At 46.0% G+C, this 21,354-nt stretch overlaps 1 protein-coding gene across 2 annotated transcripts in view; it reads left to right on the top strand.

Moving 5' to 3' along the window:
- The window catches only part of FOSL2 (FOS like 2, AP-1 transcription factor subunit), a 30,925-nt gene extending 10,116 nt beyond the window's left edge, over positions 1–20,809 (top strand). For both annotated transcript variants that reach the window (XM_020983775.2, XM_020983776.2), the window contains exons 2-4: positions 4,423–4,674; positions 15,727–15,834; positions 19,715–20,809. In XM_020983775.2, coding sequence (XP_020839434.1) covers positions 4,423–4,674; positions 15,727–15,834; positions 19,715–20,230 — 876 coding nt within the window. In that variant the 3' untranslated portion in view covers positions 20,231–20,809. The remainder of the gene's footprint in view (positions 1–4,422; positions 4,675–15,726; positions 15,835–19,714) is intronic.
- The last annotated feature ends 545 nt before the right edge of the window (positions 20,810–21,354 follow it).

Here is a 21,354-nt window from a genome sequence, read left to right as displayed (position 1 = left end):
GTCTATTGACCCCTGGATATTTTAACTTCCTCCCCTTGGTCTGGAGTCTTAAGAAGCTTAGGGAAAGGAACAGGGACATCATGGCCTTTGGGGGTATGCTGAAGCTTGTTTTTACCTTTTTCTTTCTTGTTTCAGAGGATGTTGTTTCTCTAAAATATCCCAGGGCCTCAATAGGTGCTACCTTATCTTTCTGCTGAGCTTTCTAGCCCACCTGGAGACTGCCAGAGTATCCCAGGGTATGTTGCCTGGTGTATAGCATTTAACACAGTGCCCAGCATATAGCAGGTGCTTAATACATGTTTATTGACTGAGTGTTGCAAATAATTCAGTCTCTGAGCTGGAAGATGGCACATGTCTGGGCAGGTGTGGCACACTAGAGCTCCCTGGCATCCTCTGACCTGTCCAGAGAAGGAGAATCTCCAAGTGGTCAGAGGCACCCCCAGGAAACCAATTCAACTCAAATCAATTCAATTCAACAAACATTTACTAAATGTTTCTGAGGTGCCAGGCACTGTGCTAACCACTGAGGGAACACAGACAAAAATAAAATCAACCTTTCCTTCTGCATTTCTAGCTGCAGCACCCAATACGTGCTCATGTCCATTCCACTATTCTTCCCCATCAAATTTTATTTTAGGTTCCCTCCTCACTATAGCATTCCCCATTAATGTAGCACAGTGCTGGGCACATAGAGGAATTTAATAAATGCGTTTTGTAAATGTTCAATGTGAAGGAACCTGCCCGCCTGCCAAGTTAAGTTGTGAAGAGCCGGGAGCCCTCCTTAAGTGGTCTGTTGATGCTAACTCGTTCCTGGGGATGCATGATTTATTCTCAATGTGGCATTATTGACCTGATTCTAGGGTCGTGTTTGCACAGAGGGATGCCAGGATCATTTCAGGGACCACAAACTGCCACTCTACCACTTCTCTCCTGCATCATCGTAACTTCCTGGCTAATGCTTTCAGAGCTGGGACAAGCACATCTGCCAGATCTAATTTAGACTTTTGTGTGTCTCCCAGAAAGGCTCCTCAGAGACAAAAGCATTCTTTATCAGGGCCCCAGGCCCCTCTGGGGATGGGACATGGCTTTTCTTGCAGTTCTGTGCCAGGGTGTTATCCAGATGGATTTACCTCCTGTCTGAAACAAGGTGTACAAGCATTTCAGAGGCCCTCATTACCTACAACCTTGTTTTTACTGCTGGCTTGTTTTGTCTAGACAGGACCAATTGCTGCAAGGAATCTGGCGGACGGGATCTCTGGAATACATTTAGTAGACCTGCTGTCTACAAAGCAAACCCAAATGCCAGCAGCAAGCTTAGCCAAACTTGTCTTGGGGGCCTTTTGGCTCTTCGTCTCAATTGTCAAACCTCTGGTTTTTTCCAGGAGTTCAGTGTGTGGAGGTGGGAGTTCCATTTCCCAGAAAAGTGGAATACATTTTCTTTGAGGAAGATGCCTTCCTCAAAGCTGATGGTTCTCCTCAGCACAGGAGGGGTCAGGTCAAATTACTGAATCACTTTCCTCCAGAGGACTCCAAACCAAGACTGCCCTGCTCATTAGGGACCCCAAGAACTTTCAGTGAAAAGTAAAGAAGTAGAATGTAAATTCGGGGCACTTCCCCCAAAAGGAAAAAGAGAAAGCAGTTTTCCTAGGAGTTGCTTGCAGCATGACATGGGGACACAAATGACCGTTGAGTTGATTTGGGGCAAGTCTCCCCTCTGCACCTCAGTTTCCTCTTCTGTAAATTGAAGGATTGGATGAAATTACCTTTGAGGTTTCTTTCAGCTCCCGTGAGCTTAAGAAGGGTGGAACCCTGGAGGCTCTAAGTTGAACACAGACACACACATACATATACACACAGACTATCTCACTTATTCCCCCCCGAACATCACCTTTCCCCACTGTCTAGCTGTTCTCTCAGGGGAGAATGATGCCCACTTGGCCTCCTGACCTTTCTTTTCCTTCTTTCCAGGCTCAGCTTGTGTCACCTCCTACATGAAGTCTTTCTTGATTTCTCCAGTGGTTGGTGCCTCTGCTGCCCCTTGAAATTTCTCTGTGTTCATTTTGTACATATTTATATTTAGTTGTATGTGCATTATTTTCTCACAGTATTATGTAAGCTCCTTGAGGGCAGGGACAGTTTCATTTTTAGTTTGAGTGCATGGTGCCTAGCACATAGTAGATGCTTAATGTGCATCAGTTGAAGAAGTCATCTTTCAAGCCTAGTCATCTTTGCCCTTAGTGTTCCTCATAGAGTCCTTAAGGGACGGGGTTCTTTGGTACTTGGGTCCTAACCACATTCTTCTCAAAGGCAGCTAGTTCATAGGATCTTATCTATAGAGAAAGGACTTTAGGGGCCCTCTACACCACCTCCCTTATTTTATGGATGAAGAAACCGGGGTCAGAAAAGTTATGTGATTTGCCTAAGGTCACACTGGTAGCAAGTAGCAGAGGAAGATTTGAACTGGGGTCCTATGACTCCAAGGCCACTGCTCTTTCCTCTGAATCACACTGCCTGTCTTAACTGAGGCAGGATTCAAGCCCCTGTCTTCCTGAGGGCAGCACTGCTCTGTCTGTTATGCCAACTTGCTGCCTCTAGGGTGGCAGTCTTTAAGCCTTGTGGCTCCTTGTTTTGAAATGAAAACATTCTGTCCCCACTTGCCATCTCTTATATTTCTATTTCCACTGAAGGAACCCAGGAAGAGCTGGTAGATGGTTTTTCAGGGCACCCTTGGGAGGAGCTGTAGCAGTAGGTGATTCTGTCACCTCTGGGAAGACCAGAAAACACACACACACATGGATGCTGGGATCACCAGTGAATCACTGAGTCCCAAGAGAGGTTCATCTAGCTAAGAGGAGAGATGCTTCCAAGTTGTGGGTTATCTGAATCTGACCCAGGAAATCTGTGGAGATCTTTAGCAGGGTCAGGCTAGATGCCAGAGTGTAAGCTGATTCAAGGACAAAGCAGGATGTAGGTATGTTATATTCTGTTTATCTCCCAGGTGAACTGGCCAATCAACAAGCATTTATTATGCACTTACTGTATGTATGGCACTGTGCTGTATATGGGGGAGTCACAGACAAAGATAAAATAATCTCTTCCTCCCTCAACAAGCTTCTATCCTGTCCGTTAGAGATTCTGTAGGTTAGATTTGGAACATTTACAGAGGCTTAAGTGGAAACATCAGGAACATGAGGTTTTCTGGTTATTCTTTACCCCTGAAGGCTAGAAACTTGGGGCAACAGATTCCAACCCCTCTGGGCCTCTGTTCCCTGATTCTAAGATGACTTCTAAGTCCCCTTCTGGCTCTAAATTCTACGGTACTGTAATTTCTCCTTTCCCAATTGCATCCCTGAGGATGTTGAGTTCTTCCTATAAAGAGGAGCCATGTTGTTTCCCTTATTTTTAAAATAGATTTCTTCATAAAGCATACCACAAAAAAAGCTTTACAGTGTGTGTACGGCAGGGGTAGGGTTTTGACAAAAAGAGAATGTTCTTTAAAACATTCTGGCTATGGGACTTCAGACAGACAAGTCATTACACTTCTCCCAGAGTCCCCAGGAAACTCTCTAAGACTGTAAATTGCCAATTTGTATTAGTGGAAGGATTTTTCTACCCTGGGAGTTTCCTACTAATGAAATTGCAGATTTGAATATTTTTATTATCATCTGCATTTCTTGGAGGATGAGATAGGAGACAAAGAGCATTTTATACCTATGAAGTTTCTCAGTAAGGAGAAAGAATGTTCTAAATAACCCCTATGAGGATGGATAGATGGATGTATGGATAGACAGATAGATGAGAAGATGAGTAGAAGGATACGTCATGTATATTCTGGTACAGCTGAACAGAAAGTGGAAAGAGCTGTTTGCATCCTTAGGGGCCCCAGGACCCTCTCCCACAATGCTAATCCTTCAGCTCAACCAGGGTCCATCCTCCTAGGAAAGTGGTATGTTCTAAAGGCTTCTCTCATTGGTCCCTGGCCACAGAGTTCCTGCACCTAGGGGAATGATTGACAGCTGTGAATCCCAAGCCTCTCTGAACACCCAGGCAGGAGGCCCTTCTGCTGAATACCACGACAGCTTGCATGGGTGAGGTGCAGAGAGTGCCTGGTTGTGTGCATACTGATGGGCTGCTGCATCTATTTTAAAAATCAGCTTTGGATGTGTTGACAGCCTTATTTCTCTGTCACATTCCTATAGTTGGGCCGCAGATTGGAATGGAAAGACTCGTGCCCAGGCAGGAAGGATCCCTTTGCGTCATGGATGCAGCAGACTTTGTTTAAAGCCTCTGGGTCAGTCCCATCTTGGGTCCTACCTTCTCCTGGTTTTCTCCTCTTGGTACCTTCTCCTCTTCTTTTGCTCAGATTTGCTTTCATCTTAGTCTCATTTTATTTTGTATGTCTCTTTTTTTTCTTCCTCTTAGAAATTCCGGGTAGATATGCCAGGATCTGGCAGTGCCTTCATCCCCACAATCAATGCCATTACCACCAGCCAGGATCTTCAGTGGATGGTGCAGCCCACAGTCATCACCTCCATGTCAAATCCATACACCCGCTCCCACCCCTACAGCCCACTGCCCGGCCTCGCCTCGGTCCCAGGGCACATGACTCTTGCAAGACCTGGGGTGATCAAAACCATCGGCACCACCGTGGGCAGGAGAAGGAGAGATGAGCAGGTAAAACATGGCAAGGGAGCTTGGGAAACCTTGTCAGGGTGGGCATTTTTCTACAGACATGGAGAAGATGGGGCTGGGAGACCTACAGCTGACTAGCAGAGTTCTTGACTAGTGTGGATAGAGCATTGGACTTGGAGTCAAGAAAATTTGGGTTCTAATCTACCTCAGCCACTTATTAGCTGTGAGACCCTGGGGAAGTCACTCCATTTCAAACCAGCTGTGGTTTCTTTGTCTGCAAAGTAGAGCAAAAATCACAGATTTGGATATCATTATTATTATTATTGTTGTTATTATTATTATCCCATATTCATTTCTTGGAGGATGAGACAGGAAAAGAGCAGTTTATACTTAAGACATTGTCAGCAGTGCACTTGATAGAATGGAAACAGCATCAGTTCTAGAGTCAGAGGACCTGGGTTCCAATTCTGTCTCTGATGCTTCCTGTTTGTCCTTGGGTAATCTCCCTGGGCCTTACGTTCCTCATTTATAAAATCAAGTGATTAGAGTAGATGGCCTCTGAGGTCATAAGACATAGACTTTGAGATGGAGGAGACTTCAGGGGCTCTGTAGACCAAACCATTAATTTTACAGTTGAGGAAACTGAGGTCTGAGGAAGTTAGTTGACTTGCCTGCAGTCACATAGATGGTCATTGTCAGAGATGGGATTTGACCCTCATCCTCTGGCTCTCTGGCCAGTGGGTATTGGTTCTGTGAGCCTGTGATCCGCCCCACAAAGGCAGGGAGCCGGTGGTCATGCAGTTGGAAGCCATCCCAACAGGCCCTCTTTCTTCTTGGGGTGGTGTGGCTTCAGCATCCCAGGAGGATGGCAGCAACCGTTAGAAGGATGATGTAAATCAGGGGCTCCATGTGACTCTGAGGGGGACCCGGGACTTGTTAAACGATTGGCACGTCCACCTATGGGAGCCTGTGGTTTTTAGAGGGGCTGGCTGGCCTTCCAGTTTGGTGTCTTGGTCAGACTGGACTCAGTGAGTATGCAGAGGGCAGAGCCCTACAGTGTCTCCACGCCCTCGAGGATCCAGGAAATGGTCACTGTTGAGCATTTATGGAGCTCTTAGACAATTTTCAAAGTGTGTGTCAGGCAGTTTTATGAGCTGCTTTCTAAGTATCCTTATGAAGGGGGTCAGCATCAAATTTTCCACATTCCAAAGGAAAAGGAGGCACAGGTTGAGGGTACGAGTTTAACACATTGTTTACCAGGGTCCAGACTTGGATCTGCTACGGTGACCAATGGCTGGAAGCAGCCTGAAAGGTCAGCCAGTCTCCATCCCTGTTATTTTATGTGTAAAGAAAGTAAGGCCTGGGGGCAGCTAGGTGGTGCAGTGGATAGAGCTCTGGCCTTGGAGTCAGGAGGACCTGAGTTCAAATCCAGTCTCAGACACTTACTAGCTGTGTGACCCTGGGTAAGCCACTTAACCCTGATTGCCTCACCAAAAAAGAAAAAAAAGAAACAAAAGAAAATGGGGCTCACTGAGGGGAAGTAGCTTGCCTGAGGAGACACAGATAGTGTCAGAGTACGGATTTGATCCTTCTCCCCCTCCCCATTTCTCTCCACTGCTGAATGTTCTAATAGTATGTGGAGTAAAATATGATGGAGAAGTGTGCTGGCTCTGGAGGTTGGAGTCAAATCTCATCTTTAAAATTTACTACTCTTTTGACCTTGAGTAAGTCACTTAACCTCATGGGGCCTCAGTTTCCCCATCTGTAAAATGATGCCTTTGGACTAGCTGGTCTTTGAGGTACCTTCCAGCTCTGAATATATGATGTTATGATGAAAGGAAAAAAATTTTTTTTCAATTCAATTCATTCCAGAGGATATATGGCATAGTGGATACTATTAGACATGGCGATAGGACTCAGTCCAATCTAGCTTCCCAGTCTAGCTGTATGTAACTCTGACCAACTCTTCTAATCTCTTTGATCCCCAGTTTCCTCATTTCTAAAAAGGGGCTAAAGGGGCAGCTAGGTGGCGCAGTGGATAGAGCACCTGGATTCAGGAGGACCTGAGTTCAAATCTGGCCTCAGACACGTAACACTTACTAGCTGTGTGACCCTGGCCAAGTCACTTAACCTCATTGCCTAGCCAGAAAAAAAATAATAATAAAATAAAAATAAAAAGGGGCTAAAATAGTGTCTACCTGACAGGGCTGTCATGAAGATCAAGTGATAAAATGTATGTATAAAGGAAGTAAGGAAACAAGCATTTATTAAGTGCCTATTGGGTGCTTGGCGTTTGGCTAAGTGCTTTACAAATATTATCTCTTTTGATTCTCACAACCACCCTGAGAGGTAGGTACTATTATTATGGTCATTTCATGATTGAGGAAACTGAGACAGGTAGAGGGTCAGTGACACACAGCTAGTATCAGAGGCCAGATTTGAACTCAGGTCTTTCTGACTCTAGGCCCCGTGCTCTATTCACTGTGCCAGCTAGCTGCCTCTAAAATGCTTTGGCAACTTTAAAGTACTGTATACCTATGAGGGAATATTATTGTTCAACAAATATTTTTTAAGCGCTGACAATGTGCAAGGAACTGTGCCAGATACTAGAGATATGAAGACAAAAATGAAATGGTTGCTGCCCTCAAGAAGCTTACATTCTTTGAGGGTAAGATAACATATTTTTGTTGTTTGTTTAGTCATTCAGACCATACTGTCCGTGGGGTTTTCTTGGCAAAGATACTGGAGTGGTTGGCCATTTCCTGCTCCAGTGGATTAAGGCAAACAGAGGTTAAGTGACTTGCCCAGGGTCACACAGTAAGTGTCTGAGGATGGATTTGTACTCAGGTCTTCTTGACTCTAGGCCCATCGCACTGTCTGCTGAGCCACATAATATAACACATACACAGATAAATAAATGCAAATGAATTAGAATAAGTGAGACAGAGCACCCACAACTAGGGTGGGATTCAGAAAGACTCCATGGAGGAGGTGACATCTGAGTTAAGCTCTGAAGATCCTGAAGAAAAAGATCCTGAAAGGTAGAGCTGAGGTGAGAGTTCCTTCCAGGCCAGCTTGTGTAAACGCTGCCCCAGGAGACAAAGGTTTGGAGGCCCTGCTCCCCCGAGGAGGCATCTTTCCCTTGAAGCCTGGCCACACGCCTCCCCAGCTTGGTTCCCTGTCACATTGCATTGACACTGCTAACACCAGGCCAGGGCAGTCATCCCCACCTGGCAGACTAGGGCACCTCCTTGAGATGCCCACTCATAGACATCTTTTGGAGGGGGGTCAACCCTAGGTCCTTCTTCACTCTGAGCAGCTTATGAACCTGTCCTTTCATTGAGAGCGGAATAGAGGTCACCTGGCCATGATCATCGATGCTTTCAGCATTATTTGGAATTACGGAGTTTGTTTCTCCTAAGAGACCAGTACTTCCCTGGGAGACCATATATGTATCCCAGCAGGGTTATAGGGAGGGCAGGTACGTGGTACAATGGATAGAGCACCAGGCCTGCAGTCAGGAAGATGAGTCTTCCTGAGTTCAAATCAGACCTCAGACACTTACTAGTTGTGTCAAGTCCCTTAATCCTGCTTACCTCGGTTTCCTCATCCATCAAATGAGCTGGAAAAGGAGATGGTAGACCACTTCAGTATCTTTGCAAAGTAAACTCCAAAAGTCACATTTGAAAATAGACATTACTAGGGTGATAATTAAGATGGTCAAGGACCTTGACAGCAGGCTACATGAGGATTGTTTGAAAAAAACTGGGGGGGGACACAAGAGGAGAAGAGAAGACTTGGCTGGGGAGTAGGGGAGGTGGTATATGATAGCTACCTTCAGTTATTCATAGTGCGGAAAGAAAGTAGACTTGTCAGCCCCCAGTGGGAAGAATTAGGAGCAAAGAGAGGAATTTCGTTCCAGTGAGGGAGGTATTAATTTAATGGAAGTAAATTAGAGCTAGCTATTAGAGGTATCCAAAAGTGTATGGGTGGCTTTGAGAAGTGGTGGATTCCCTCACTTTTGGAGGTAGTGAGTTCTCCCTCATCAGAGGTCTTAAAGTCTTGGATGAAAACTTGGGTAGGAATGTGGCAGCCAGGATTCCTGTTCAGATTGTACTTTGTGGCCCTGAGATCCTTTTGAGCTCAGACTTTTTGTATTTCTGTGATCTATTATAGTGATTAAACACAGTGCACGTCAGACAGGGCAGCTAATATTAATCAGGCTTCATTTGCTACATGCCCTGATGTTTCCAATGAGGTCTCTTGTAATTGAGCCACCCTTCAGGGTCTGCAATCTCCTATTAATGTGCTTTTCTCCATGGACCTCAAAAGATTTTACAGATGTTGGTGAGCCAAACTCTCCCAGGACATAAATGACCCCGGGGATGAGTCAGGCCCCCTGGGAGAGGCATTGACTCCCTAGGGCTGCAGGGGACCATGGCGGGAAGATGCTGAATAACATTCGCTTCCTCACTATGAGTGATGCCTAACTCACACTAACACCCTAATACAATCTGGCTGGAGACTTTTATTTGTTTGTGAGAGGAAGGGAAGGAACAAGAGGCATTTTCTGATGATCTGTCATAAGCTAGAAACCAGAACCATCTCTTATCAGGGAGAGTAGAAATATCACTGGACTGGTAGTCAGGAGACCTGAGTTCTGGTCTCAGTTCTGTCACTAACTGAGTGGGTGACATTGGACAAGCCTCTTCACTTATTTGAGCCTCAGTTTCCTCATCTGTGAAGTGAGGGGATTGTCTTCTTTCAGCAGGAATTTGTTAAATACTTGGTAGGCACCAGGTGCTGGAGATAGAAAGTGAAAAACAAAATATTCCCTGCCCTCAAGGAGCTTACATTCTATTTAGGGTTGTATTACGGGATCTGTAGGGTCCTTTACAGCTCTGTGAGAGGCCATGTAGCCCAAACTCCTTATTTTATGAATGAGAAAACTGAAGCTTAGAGAGGTTAAATGACTTACCCAAGTTCGCCCATATAGTGTGTAGTCTGAAGTGGCATTTGAACCCAGGTTCTCTGGCTCCAGAGTTCGCTCTGTTCTCTATTTTTCTATCCTATCCTATCCTATCCTATCCTATCCTATCCTATCCTATCCTATCCTATCCTATCCTATCCTGTCCTGTCCTGTCCTGTCCTGTCTGTCCTTTCCCATATAGATTTCCATTCCATTCCATCTCATAAGGTTTCCTTGCCTCAAAGTAAATGGCTCTTCCACTGGACTCAGTTCCCTCTTGATCACCCCAGGAAGCACCAGAAGGGATCTACCACAGAGGAAATGCAGTTGCGTCCTGGATATCGGTGAGCTTGTCTTTCCCGAAGCAAACCCCAGGAAGAAATGGATAAGTCAGCTTGGTTAACAAAATCCCCAGGCCCTCATGCCTGGCACCGTGGAAGGAATGTTGAATCTGAAGTCAGAGGACCTGGGTTCAAATTCCAGTTATTCCTGTGGTGGCCTTGGGCAAGTTACCTTTCTCTGACCCTCAGTTTCTTTATCGGTAAAAGGGAGGGGTGGAACTACATGGTTGGACTAAAGTTCCTTCTGGTTGCACTGCTGGTGTCCTGTGATCCCATCACCTGGGAGGGGCGCTTCAGCGGGAGCTGGGTCTGGCACCGGCTTGTGTTCCAGGAGCTTTTTTTCTAGAGGCCTGGGGCTCTGAGGGGAGGGTGCGTACAGCATGTGGGTGGGTAGGGCTCTAGTGCTGACACACACACGCTCTGACAGCGTTGATCTCATGTTCCCTGGATACTTCGTATGTTGACAGCTCCCACAACTTGCTGCACACCTCCCAAGACTGGGGTTTTGAAAGGTTGGGAGCAGGCTGGAGATCTCTGGGCCAAACTTCTTCCAGGATCTGGGGACTTGTGGAAGGGATGAACTGAAATGGTGGTGAAGATGCCACCAAAACCGTCCCTTTGGACTGCTTGTGTTTGAACATTTCAAGGGTGTGTTGTTTTTTCGGTGTCAGGGCAGTCCCCTCACCAAACCAGATGGCAACTTCTCTCTTACTTAGTAGGTGGTCTTTGAGACTTGCGGGGGTAAAAACCCAAACCTCATCCTATATCTGGTCTGGTGATGAATCTGTCTAAGCTTAGCTAGGATGGTGCTCACACAACACATAGAAGAACATAGTGCCTAGTCATGATAATAAAAATAATAGTAATAATTTATTTGGGACCAGACCTATGATTCCACTGGTATAGGGAACTCCCAGGAATTCGTACTATACCACAATATATTGGCAACAGTTCTGTAGTTAATGGTCTCAGAGGGGTGCGGAGAGTTTAAATGATTTGCCCAGGGTCACATGACCAGTGTCAGAGGTAGGATTTGAATCCATGTCTTCCTGCTACTGTCCACAATGCCATGATACCTCTCTAATAGTAATAATAAGCACATGTGTATGTGCCATATGTATATATAGACACATGTATGTCTATATACATATACATGCACACACACAGCTTTATAGTTTATAAAGGGCTTTTGTATCCACGATCTCATTTGATGTCATACTCAAAAAGGTGGGCATTTGCAAGAACCTGAAAAGATGAACAGCTTTGAGTCTCTTTTAGGGAACTTTGGGCCAACTCCTGTTAGGATCATGATCTGGTGAGAACAGTTTGCTACCTTCTGTACAGTACCTAAATAAGGCCAATACTGAAGAATTAAGAACATAATAATAATGTCCCTGCTGCTGCTAAACTTGTTTCAACCTGATACCCCCCAAAGTTGCCAACCTCCTATAGAGCAAAGACTGGGACTGAATATCTCAAGGCATTGGTGATGCTCCTCAAAGCCCCTTCCAGCCCAAACTCAAGTGTCAGAGGAGACACTTCTTCCATTGTAACCTGGGCCCAGATGCTTACTTTAAACTCACCATGTACTAGAATCTCAGAGGTAGAAGGGACCTCAGAGGCCCTCTAATCCCATCTAGAAAAGGCTTTGTTTAATCAGTTAACCAACCAGCATTTATTAGGTGCCTTCTAAAGGCACTATGCTAGGTGTTGGGGACACAAAGTCAAAAATCAAACAGTCCCTGCCCTCAGGGAGGGTTAACACTCTGCTGTGGGGAAACAACACGTCCATTAATAAGTATGTATTGAATAAATACCAAGTGCCTACCAGGTAGTTTAGAGGCAGAGGGCACTAGCAGTTGGATGATCTGGAAAGGCTTTGTGTCATCAGTAGTGAGCTGAGTGTGCAAGGAAGTGAGGCAAAGATGAGGGAGTGCATAGACAGACATGGGAGATGGTCAGGGTAAAGCATGTAGAGAGGAGATGGAGAGTATTGTGGGAGGAAGAGCAAAAAGGCCAGTTTAAATAGAGAGTAGTCCTTAGAGGATGAGGTTTTGGAGAACTTTAAAGGTCACAGACAGGAGTTTCTTTTTAATCTTAGAGCTTGCTGACTATTAGGAGTGTGACATGGTCAGATCTGCCCTTGAGGAAAATTACATTGGCAACTTCATGGAGGATGGATGGGAGCAAGGAGAGGCATCAGTTAAGGGGTTGTTGGGATAATCCAGGTGAGAGGTGATGAAGCCCTGTACTAAGATGGCAGCTTTATCCATTGGGAGAGAGAACAACATATGTTGTGAGATAGAATCAACAAGATTTGGCAACTGCTTGGGTGGGTAGGGTGACGGAGAGTGAGGAGGCTAGGACAACGCCGAGGTCATGAACTTGAGAGACTGGAAGGATAGCGATTGAGGGAATACTCCAAACATCTATACCACACATGGAAAAAACTACCCAACTGCAAGTTAGAAGACCTGGTTTTGAAACTATGCTCTGCCACTTATGAATTGTGTCATCTTGACAAGTCACTTGACTCAACTTGGCCCTAATGTCTTTGTCTATAAAATAGGGATGATAAGACCTTTCCTGCCTGCCTGACAGGGCTGGTGTGACATCAAGTGAGAGGATGGATGTGACGGCCCTTTATAGAGGAGGCAGTGTGGTACAATGGAAAGAGCTTTGGTTTGAGAGTCAGAGGATTTGAACTCATGTCTGGTCACTTGCTAGCTGAGTGACTGTGGGCAAATCCCTTTGCCTCTCTGGGCCTTGGTTTCCTCATCTGTACAATGAAGGGGAGGGTTGGCTTAGAAGACTGAAGTTCCTTCTAGCTGTAAATCTATGAGCCTATGATCTGGTGTATGTATGGCATCACTACTATTACAGTTACTAGTATTATTATCATTCTAGTTAGATACCATTGGCAGTTTATATGGGGAGGCTCATCGTCAGATTGAGTGCTAGAGGATGGATTTTTTTTGCTGTAAAATCTTTGCCACCCTGGCAGAAAGCAAAAGTATGTGTGGAGAGTAGGGGTGGGAGCAGACCTTAGCCATAGCAAACCCTTAGGCAAAGCTCACTGTCGTTGAGTCATTTCAGTCATGTCTGACTCTTGGTGACCCTATTTGGGCTTTTCTTGGCAAAGACACTGGAGTAATTTGCCAGTTCCTTCTCAAACTCATCTTTAGAGATGAGGAAACTGAGGCAAACAGAGTTAAGTGACTTGCTCAGGGTCACACAGCTAGTAAGTGTCTGAGACCGGATTTGAACCCAGGTCCTCCTGACTTGAGGCCTGTGATCTATCCACTGCACCGACTAGCTGCCCCTGTGGGTAATTGGAGAGCCAGAGAGTCAAGTCAGCAAGCATCTACTTAAGCTACATATCTGAGGAGGCTGCAGTAGACAAGGGGTCCCAGGTGCTTCTGGGTGTAGCTTTTGGGTGGTGTTAGTATTGTCTCTTCTCACCTCTTCACACTGTGTGCTTCACTCCCTCTTCACCTTCCTCTGTACCTGCAGAGTGCCTTCATGTCCAGGCAATGACCTCACATATTTTCTTGGAGATACTTTGACTTGGAGGTAGGGGTATGTAGTCGAGTACCATCAGTGCTGGGTCTTTGAGGGTCTCAGCCTGAGTGAGGATGATAGGGTCATGTACCTAGATCGTAGACTGTGCAGTAGAACGTAAACTTCTGCTGAACAGAGGCAGGATTGCCTTTGTCTGATTCTTCAGTGCCTGCTGCAATGCTCAGCCCATAGTAGTGCACATTAAATGACTGCTGAATTGAATTGTTTGTATGGGGGCATGAGGTTTAGGGTTAGCAAGCCATGTCCTCTGATGCATTGGTCAGTCTTATTGAAGAGGACCATGGAGTGAAGAATCCAGATAGTTGTGGGGACTGTAATGTAGCTTTTTCTGTTTTATTCTCCTGAACTATCAGGGAACTGAGCCTTGAACCAAATGATCAATTCAGCTTGGTCAGTCAACCAGCAAGAATTTATGAAGCACCAAGTATGTGCAAAGTCCTGTACTAGGTAGGTTCTGGGAATACAGAGTCAAAACGAATTCCCTGTCTTCAAGGAGCTTGCATTCTTAACAAAAACAACAACCCAAGAGCTATTGAATGCTTTTGTGCTTACATCGTTATCATTTCTATAAATGTTCTCCTCCCATCCTCCCATTGAATCCTTTGTCATAATGAAGAAAAACAGCCTGATTCTGCTTTTGTGGTCTACCCACTTCTGTTTGTGAAGTGGAGGGATGCTTTTTTATTAGCTGTCTAAGGAGTTTACCTTCCGATGGGACAGCTGTCAGAGTGGACACTGCACTACATCCTTTGACCAGAATGCCAGCTGCTTCCTGGGAGTGGGCAGCAGTCTCATACATCTAGTGCCCAGTGAGGATGATTCAGGTCCTTAGAGGTCACTAAGTTGTGGCCACATTCCTTTAAAGCAAAGTCCCCAACAGTGCCTGGAGCCTTAGCCGAGTGTTTTATTCAGTGAGTATTTGTTGATTAAGTGACATAATGTATGCAAAACATTTTGTTGACTTAAAGGAGTATATAAATGTAAGCTATTATTATTATTAATATCACCATTAGTAGTAGTAGTAGTATTAGTATTAATGAAAAAGCTGTTTAGTCATGTCCAACTCACTGTGACCCCATTTGGGGTTTTCTTGGCAAGAGATACTAGAGTGATTTGCCAGTTCCTTCTCAAGCTCATTTTTACAGATGAGGAAACTAAGGCAAGCAGGGTTAAGTGACCTGCCCAAAGTCACACAGCTAGTAAGTATTTGAGGCCAGATTTGAACTCAGGAAGATGAGTCTTCATGACTCTATCCACTTCACCACCTAGCTGCCCTGGGAACATAATAGGTGTGCAATAATGGAATCATAGATCTAGTGCTGGAAAGGACTGCAGAGACCATGAAATCCAACTCTTCCATTTTACAGTTGAGGAAACTGAGGCCTAGATAGGATGTAGATTTCCCAAGGTCAGAGGTAGTAAGGGACAAAGGTAAGAATCAGAACCCATTGCCTCTGACTGACTCCAAATCCAGGGCTCTTTTTCCACTGTCCCATGTAGCCTCATTTGAGTTGAATCATACATATCCAGGACTTTCTCCCAGAGCATGTGACAGATCCTCTCAAGTGAAGGTCTAAGGAAGGTTTAAGTGTAGGTAGCATCCCAAGGTGACTGTCCTGATACATCCCCTATGTGCTGGACCCCAGTGGAACCAGGAGAGATTCCTTGTGGTGGTGTTGCTCCTCCAGGGGTTCTAGGGCTGGGTTTCTCATCTGCCAAATGGGGATAATGAATCTGGCAGGGATGACATGGGTGCTGGGAGGGATAATTAGTTAGAGTTTGGAAAAAGCTGCTTATGCAGGTGGGGTCAGGCCAGGCAGTGAGTGGAAATCTCTCCAGTATGCATTCCTGGCTTTTACTCTTTGTTCTTGGCAAAGCATCAGGGGATGACATGACAAAATATGTCATCTCACCTGGTCTGACAAGAGCAGATGCTGTTCTCTTCTTCAGTGCTGGACATCTCCCTCTTCATGTATATTTAGTGAACTACTCACTCCTAGCTGTGAAAGAGCCTGGGACTGTGGTCTCAAGTGAAACACCTCTCCCTGTTGAACTCTGGTCTGGCTTCCTTCCTATGCAGCTTCTCCTGGTTTCTATCTGGTTTAAAATATTGCCTTCTGAAAAAACAATTTGGAGACTGGCCCAATTCTTATTGTTTGTCACTTCTTTATTTTCTCCTCTTCTTTCTGTCCACACATCTAGCTATCTCCCGAAGAAGAAGAGAAAAGAAGAATTAGGAGAGAGCGGAACAAGCTGGCAGCGGCTAAGTGCCGTAACCGACGCCGGGAGCTGACTGAGAAGCTACAAGCGGTAAGAACTGTTGCTTGTGGCGAAAGGCGCTAGGCTCACTGCTCTGACACCTCATCCTCTCTAAACCTCAGGAATCTGTCAATCCTAAAAGCAGGTGATGGCATGGGCCTACCCTAATATAAAAATGTCCAGCCTTGGGGCAGCTAGGTGGTGCAGTGGATAGAGCACTGGCCTGGAGTCAGGAGGACCTGAGTTCAAATCCGGCCTCAGACACATAACACTCTCTAGCTGTGTGACTCTGGGCAAGTCATTTAACCCCAATTGCCCTCACCAAAAAAAAGAAAAATTTCCAGCCTTCAAGAGCCAGTGTAAGCCTGGTTCTTCCCATGGTCAGCCTGCTGTCCATAATTTAGGCCCCTCCATTTCTAAACACCTCAAATGTTAGGGGCTACCTCAAGTAGAGCTTCTCTCCCAGTCTAAGGTCAGTAAAAAGATGTTTTCCCTAGACTCCAGAGTTTGGGTTCCATTTTTTGACAAAGATGAGTCATATTCTATGACTGTGCACCTTAAATCCTTCATGTCCTTTGTTGGCATGAACAACCTAACGTCACCCCACACCAAGTCACATGAGCCTTTCTCTGTGGTCTCGGCACTTCCATTCTGACCTTGTGAGTCACTCTCTCTAGCTCCTTAATCACCCAAGCTCTTGGGTGTCCATGACCTTTCCCTCCCTGACCTTTGATCTAACCAGTCTCAACATCATCCCAGTTAAAGAGTCTATAGCTCCACCCTCTAAGAAGAGAGAACAGAATATCTGGATTGGGTCCAGATCCTTCTAGCCTCATTTAAACATGTCTATGGGAAGGAGAGTACATCCTGGGTACATCTCTTTTGGCATGAGAGATACCCTTACACATGAAGTGTTTTACACTAGGCAGCTCTCCAACCTCCTCATATTCTAGATGAGAAGGCCTAGATACAGAAAGCTGAAGGAACTTGCTCAGAATTACAGAGGTAAGAAGTGAGAGGGTCAGATTGTGAACCCATGTCCTGAGTCCAAATCTAGGGTTCCATCTGCCCTGCCTCTTCCTGGAGTCCATGGGGCCCTTCAATGATGACTCTTTCCCAAGTGAATTCTGCAGTGTTGAGTTTTCAGGATTAGATGGCAGAGCTATTGTCAGAGACTGCATGAGGATGCTTTTTTCTTCAAACTCTAAGTGAGTGGGCAAATCCATGATAGTAGATTCATGGGAATGGGTAGAGAAGGTGGGGATGGGGTGGAGAAGGGGATGACATAAGGATGGAACCATGTCATTTAGGAATGTTGCATCAGAGCTCCAGAGCTTAAAGATTCAGAAGCAAACCCTAGTTTGATAGATGAGGAAACTGAGGTCCAGGGTAGGTACATGATTTGTCCAAGGTCACATGGGAGGCAGAGGTGATTAGTCTTTATCTTGGTATCTGGACATTGTTTTTATTGGTATCTGAAAACTTTCCACTCTCCAATTATGTTCTTCCCCACAAATCCCAATTCAGTTAATTCATAAAATCACAGATTTAGAGCTGGAAGGAACCTTAGGGCCATCTAGTTCAATTTCCTCATCATTTTACACATAAGAAGACCTTGGCCCAGGGAGGATAAGTCACTTGCCCAAAGGTTACAAAAGTAGTAATTAGCGAGAGTGGGACTTGACTCTAGAGCCCCATTGCTTCAATCTGACAAATATTAATTAAGCACCTGCTGGGGGCCAAGGCTGCAAAGATCAAAACAAAACAGTCCCTGACCTCAGAAAATTGACATTGTCCTGGTCCTCAGAGAATCCTGACCCTCCAAAGCCTAGAGTAAACCCTTGCAAAGTCCCCATGTTCCTCTTTGAGGCCATGCACCTTGCCCCTCCCTTCCCCTCACAGGTCCCTCGGCCGCATCCTCCACAGGAAACCTCTCATAAGCCCATGACTCTTGTCAAACTCTTGAGGCAGGTGGAAACTTCTTTTCTCCTGTAACTGTCCTTCACGTCCTGCTTTGTATGACTCTTGTCTACTACCCTTCCTTAAATAGGAGTTTGCATTGGGTGGAGGCACAGGGCAGCATGTAGAGAGGGGAGTAGGCTGGTATTTACTCCCTTAGAGATTTCTTGATATATCTTATCTGGCTATATGATGAACCTTGAAAGGTAAAGAACAGGTGTTGACTTCCGAAATGAAATCTTGAGACCCATTCTGATGGAACTGGGGAGGAAATGAAGGGAACAGGGAGAGAATAAACATTTATATATGCCAGGTACTGTGCTAAGTGTTTTTCAGCAAATATTATCTCATTTGATCCTCACAACAACCCTGAGAGGTAGGTGATATTATTATTTCCATTTTACAATTGAGGAAACTGAAGCAAACAGAGGTTAAATGACTTGCCCCAGGGTCACTCAGCTAGTAAGTGTCTGAGGCTGGATTCAGGTCTTCCCGACTCCAGGCACAGCGCTCTAACCACTACTCCATCAGCTGCCTGAAAGAGAAAGTGAATTTGGGTTTGAGGATAGCAGTTGGGAGGGAGGATAGAACATAGGAAGAAAAGGGTAGATTCCCAGAAGGTACTGATTTTTCAGCTCTCGTTTTAAATATGATGAATTTGTGATGCACATAGGACATTGAACTGGAGATCCCTCTGTGACATATACTACTGTTAGTACCTTGAGAAATTCGATCATCCTCCCTAGGCCTCAGTTTCCTCATCTGTAAAATGAGAAGATTTGACTGGTTGTCCTGTGATGTCCCTTCCACCTCTAAAACTGTGATCCTATGACCTCACTCAATAAAGCATCGCCATATACTGGCAACGGATGTCTCATGATTATTCTAGGAGACAACATTTTTCTCTCTCTTCCAAATACCCTTTTCTCCCATTTGGTGTGCTAACCTAGATTGGACTTTGGAGATAAGAAGTATCTTATCTTCCAGGTGTTTTAGAATCCTTAACTTTGGGTCCAAGATGGTGAAGTGGGGTGCTCTTATTCATTCATGTGTTCATTCATTCATTCAGCCAAAAGACTTTAATTAACCACCTACTGTGGGCTAGGCTCTGAGAGAAAAACAAAGCTTAGATATAACATAGGATCATAAAATAAAGGATAACAGATCTAGAACTTAGAAGAACCTCAAGATTATCTAGTCCAATCCTTTTACATGACCTCTTCATGACGGGAACTTACAGTCTAGTAGGGTATTAGCCTGGTAAGGTACATACACAGAAAATTGGAATACAAACATGACAAGCTCATTTGAAGGTTGCAAATAAAGTGCAATGTGAGGTCGTAGGGGAAAGTCATTACCAATGGGGATATCAGGGCAGGCTTCATTGGAGGAAGTGGGATTTGAGCTGTTGTTGAACAGATGGTAAGAATTCAACAGGGAAAGAGGGGTGGGTGTGGCATTCTAGGCATAGAGAACAGTGTGTTAGAGAGCAGTTGACTTTGGCTTAGGGCATTGGGGGTGTGTTATGAGACAAAGGTGGAAAAGGAGGGTGGAATCAGTAGCAGGTCTCTCCTGATTCATCTGGGCAGTCTTCTTCAGATCCATGTTAAATGAGATGTCTTTATAGGGTTCCTTCCAACTCTTAAGACACCATGTTTCTTTGATTTGTGTCTGGGTCCACAGAAATTGTTAGTGGTTACCCTTGAGTCTAGACTGAGACATTGTACCATGGTCCTCTGGAATCAGGGCCCAGATTTCAGTCCTGACTCTGGATACTTACTACTTGTGTGACCTCGGGCCTCAATCTCCTCATCTGTAAAATGAGGGGGTTGGACCAGGTGACCTCTGAGGTTCCTTGCAGCTCTTGATCTATGATCTTTTGGTCCTGTGGTATGTTAACATTGAGAACATAGAAGGAAAAGTGAGGATTCCTTCCTTTGACTTCACTTAATTTCTCTTCTTCTCCCAACAGGAAACAGAAGAGTTGGAGGAGGAAAAGTCAGGGCTGCAGAAGGAGATAGCTGAGCTGCAGAAGGAAAAGGAGAAGCTAGAGTTTATGCTGGTGGCACATGGGCCCGTGTGCAAGATCAGCCCCGAAGAATGTCGGACCCCGCCATCCCACAGCCTGCAGTCCATGCGCCCCGGCAGCGGGGTAGGTACTGTTGTGGTGAAGCAAGAGCCCTTGGAAGAAGAGATCCCATCCTCCTCCTCTTCAGCCCTGGACAAGGCCCAGAGGTCCGTCATTAAGCCCATCAACATTGCTGGGGGCTTTTATGGGGAGGAGCCCCTCAACACCCCTATTGTGGTGACCTCCACTCCAGCCATCACCCCAGGCACCTCCAACCTGGTCTTTACCTACCCAAACGTGCTGGAGCAGGAGTCCCCCGTATCCCCTTCTGAGTCATGCTCCAAGGCCCACCGGAGAAGTAGCAGCAGCGGGGACCAGTCTTCAGACTCCTTGAACTCTCCCACTCTCCTGGCTTTGTAACCCAGCTGGGCGCTGTCCTTCCCAGCTCTGGAGGGGAATGAAGGGAAGCCACCCTCCACCTTCTCCACTGTCTCCTTCCCAGGGACCAGCACACTGGCAGTGAGTGACAGCAGAGAGAGGGACACTACAGGAGAGCTTGGCTCTGGGGAGAATGAAGTGGACTCTGGCGGTGAGGAGTACGAAGGACCTCAGGGCAGACCAGTGGATGAAGTGGGGACTCCCTCATTAATCCCACAGGCAGTTCCTGTTACCTTCAAAACTTGGGAGAACTCTGTTTTGTGGACTCGTGTATCTCCCTGAAGCTGATCTGGACCATTGCTTTCCCTTTCTTCTGATACTGTATTTTGGAGTGATGGTTTCTTTCCATGGCTTCCTTTCCCCCATGGGGGCACATTTGATGCCTTCCCTCCCACTCAAACCATTCCTGTTCAGCTTTATTCCCCTTATATCGATTTCTCTCCCTTTTTTGTTTCTCACCCTTCCGGGACATTTCACGAGGGTGGTCTGAGCACTTAAGACTCCCATAAGAATCTTTATTTGTTTCTGGAGGTAGGGCTGTGAGTAAATGATTTTCCTTGAGTCTGAAGTGTGTGGCTTGGGATACTGGGCCTAAAACCAGGAAACAGGCCACCAAAGGCTCCCCCAGAGACATGCCCCATCCCTACCTCCTGGAGTTTGTGATAGAGCCAGCCCCCTGGCCTTTTCTACCCTCTGTGCAGAGCTGGGGAGAGGCAGCCACTGTGACTGCTCGAAAATGAAGGTGATCGCGGAGGCAGGAGAGGAGAGGAGAGGCTCCCCGTGGGTGCATGCCTGTGTGTGTGCGTGCAGTCAGAGCTGGCTTTGCAAAATGCTTAATTACCAACCCAGGAATAGCGCCAACAAAGCCAGGAGGGTGCCAGCGCTGGCTTCCCCCTCTTCGCTGCTGCCTCGAACAGGGCGTCTCCCATAATTACTGCCTCTCCACTTGAGCCAGGGACCCTTCTCTCTCCTGCCCGCCTGCCTGCCTGCCTGCCTCCGGAGGCCTCCCTCCCCTGGGAATCAAGGCAGCCCTCTCCAGGCTCCACCCTCTTCCCCTACAGACGCTCAGAGTGACGCCACCCATGGAGTTTTAATGAGCGTGGGCC

Source organism: Phascolarctos cinereus, unplaced genomic scaffold (assembly GCF_003287225.1).
Source record: "Phascolarctos cinereus isolate Bilbo 61053 unplaced genomic scaffold, phaCin_HiC Scaffold_2;HRSCAF=192, whole genome shotgun sequence".
In the NCBI taxonomy this organism is placed as follows: Eukaryota; Metazoa; Chordata; class Mammalia; order Diprotodontia; family Phascolarctidae; genus Phascolarctos; species Phascolarctos cinereus.
The sequence above is the reverse complement of the archived record's forward strand: the minus strand, read 5'-3'. Positions and strand labels throughout refer to the sequence as shown.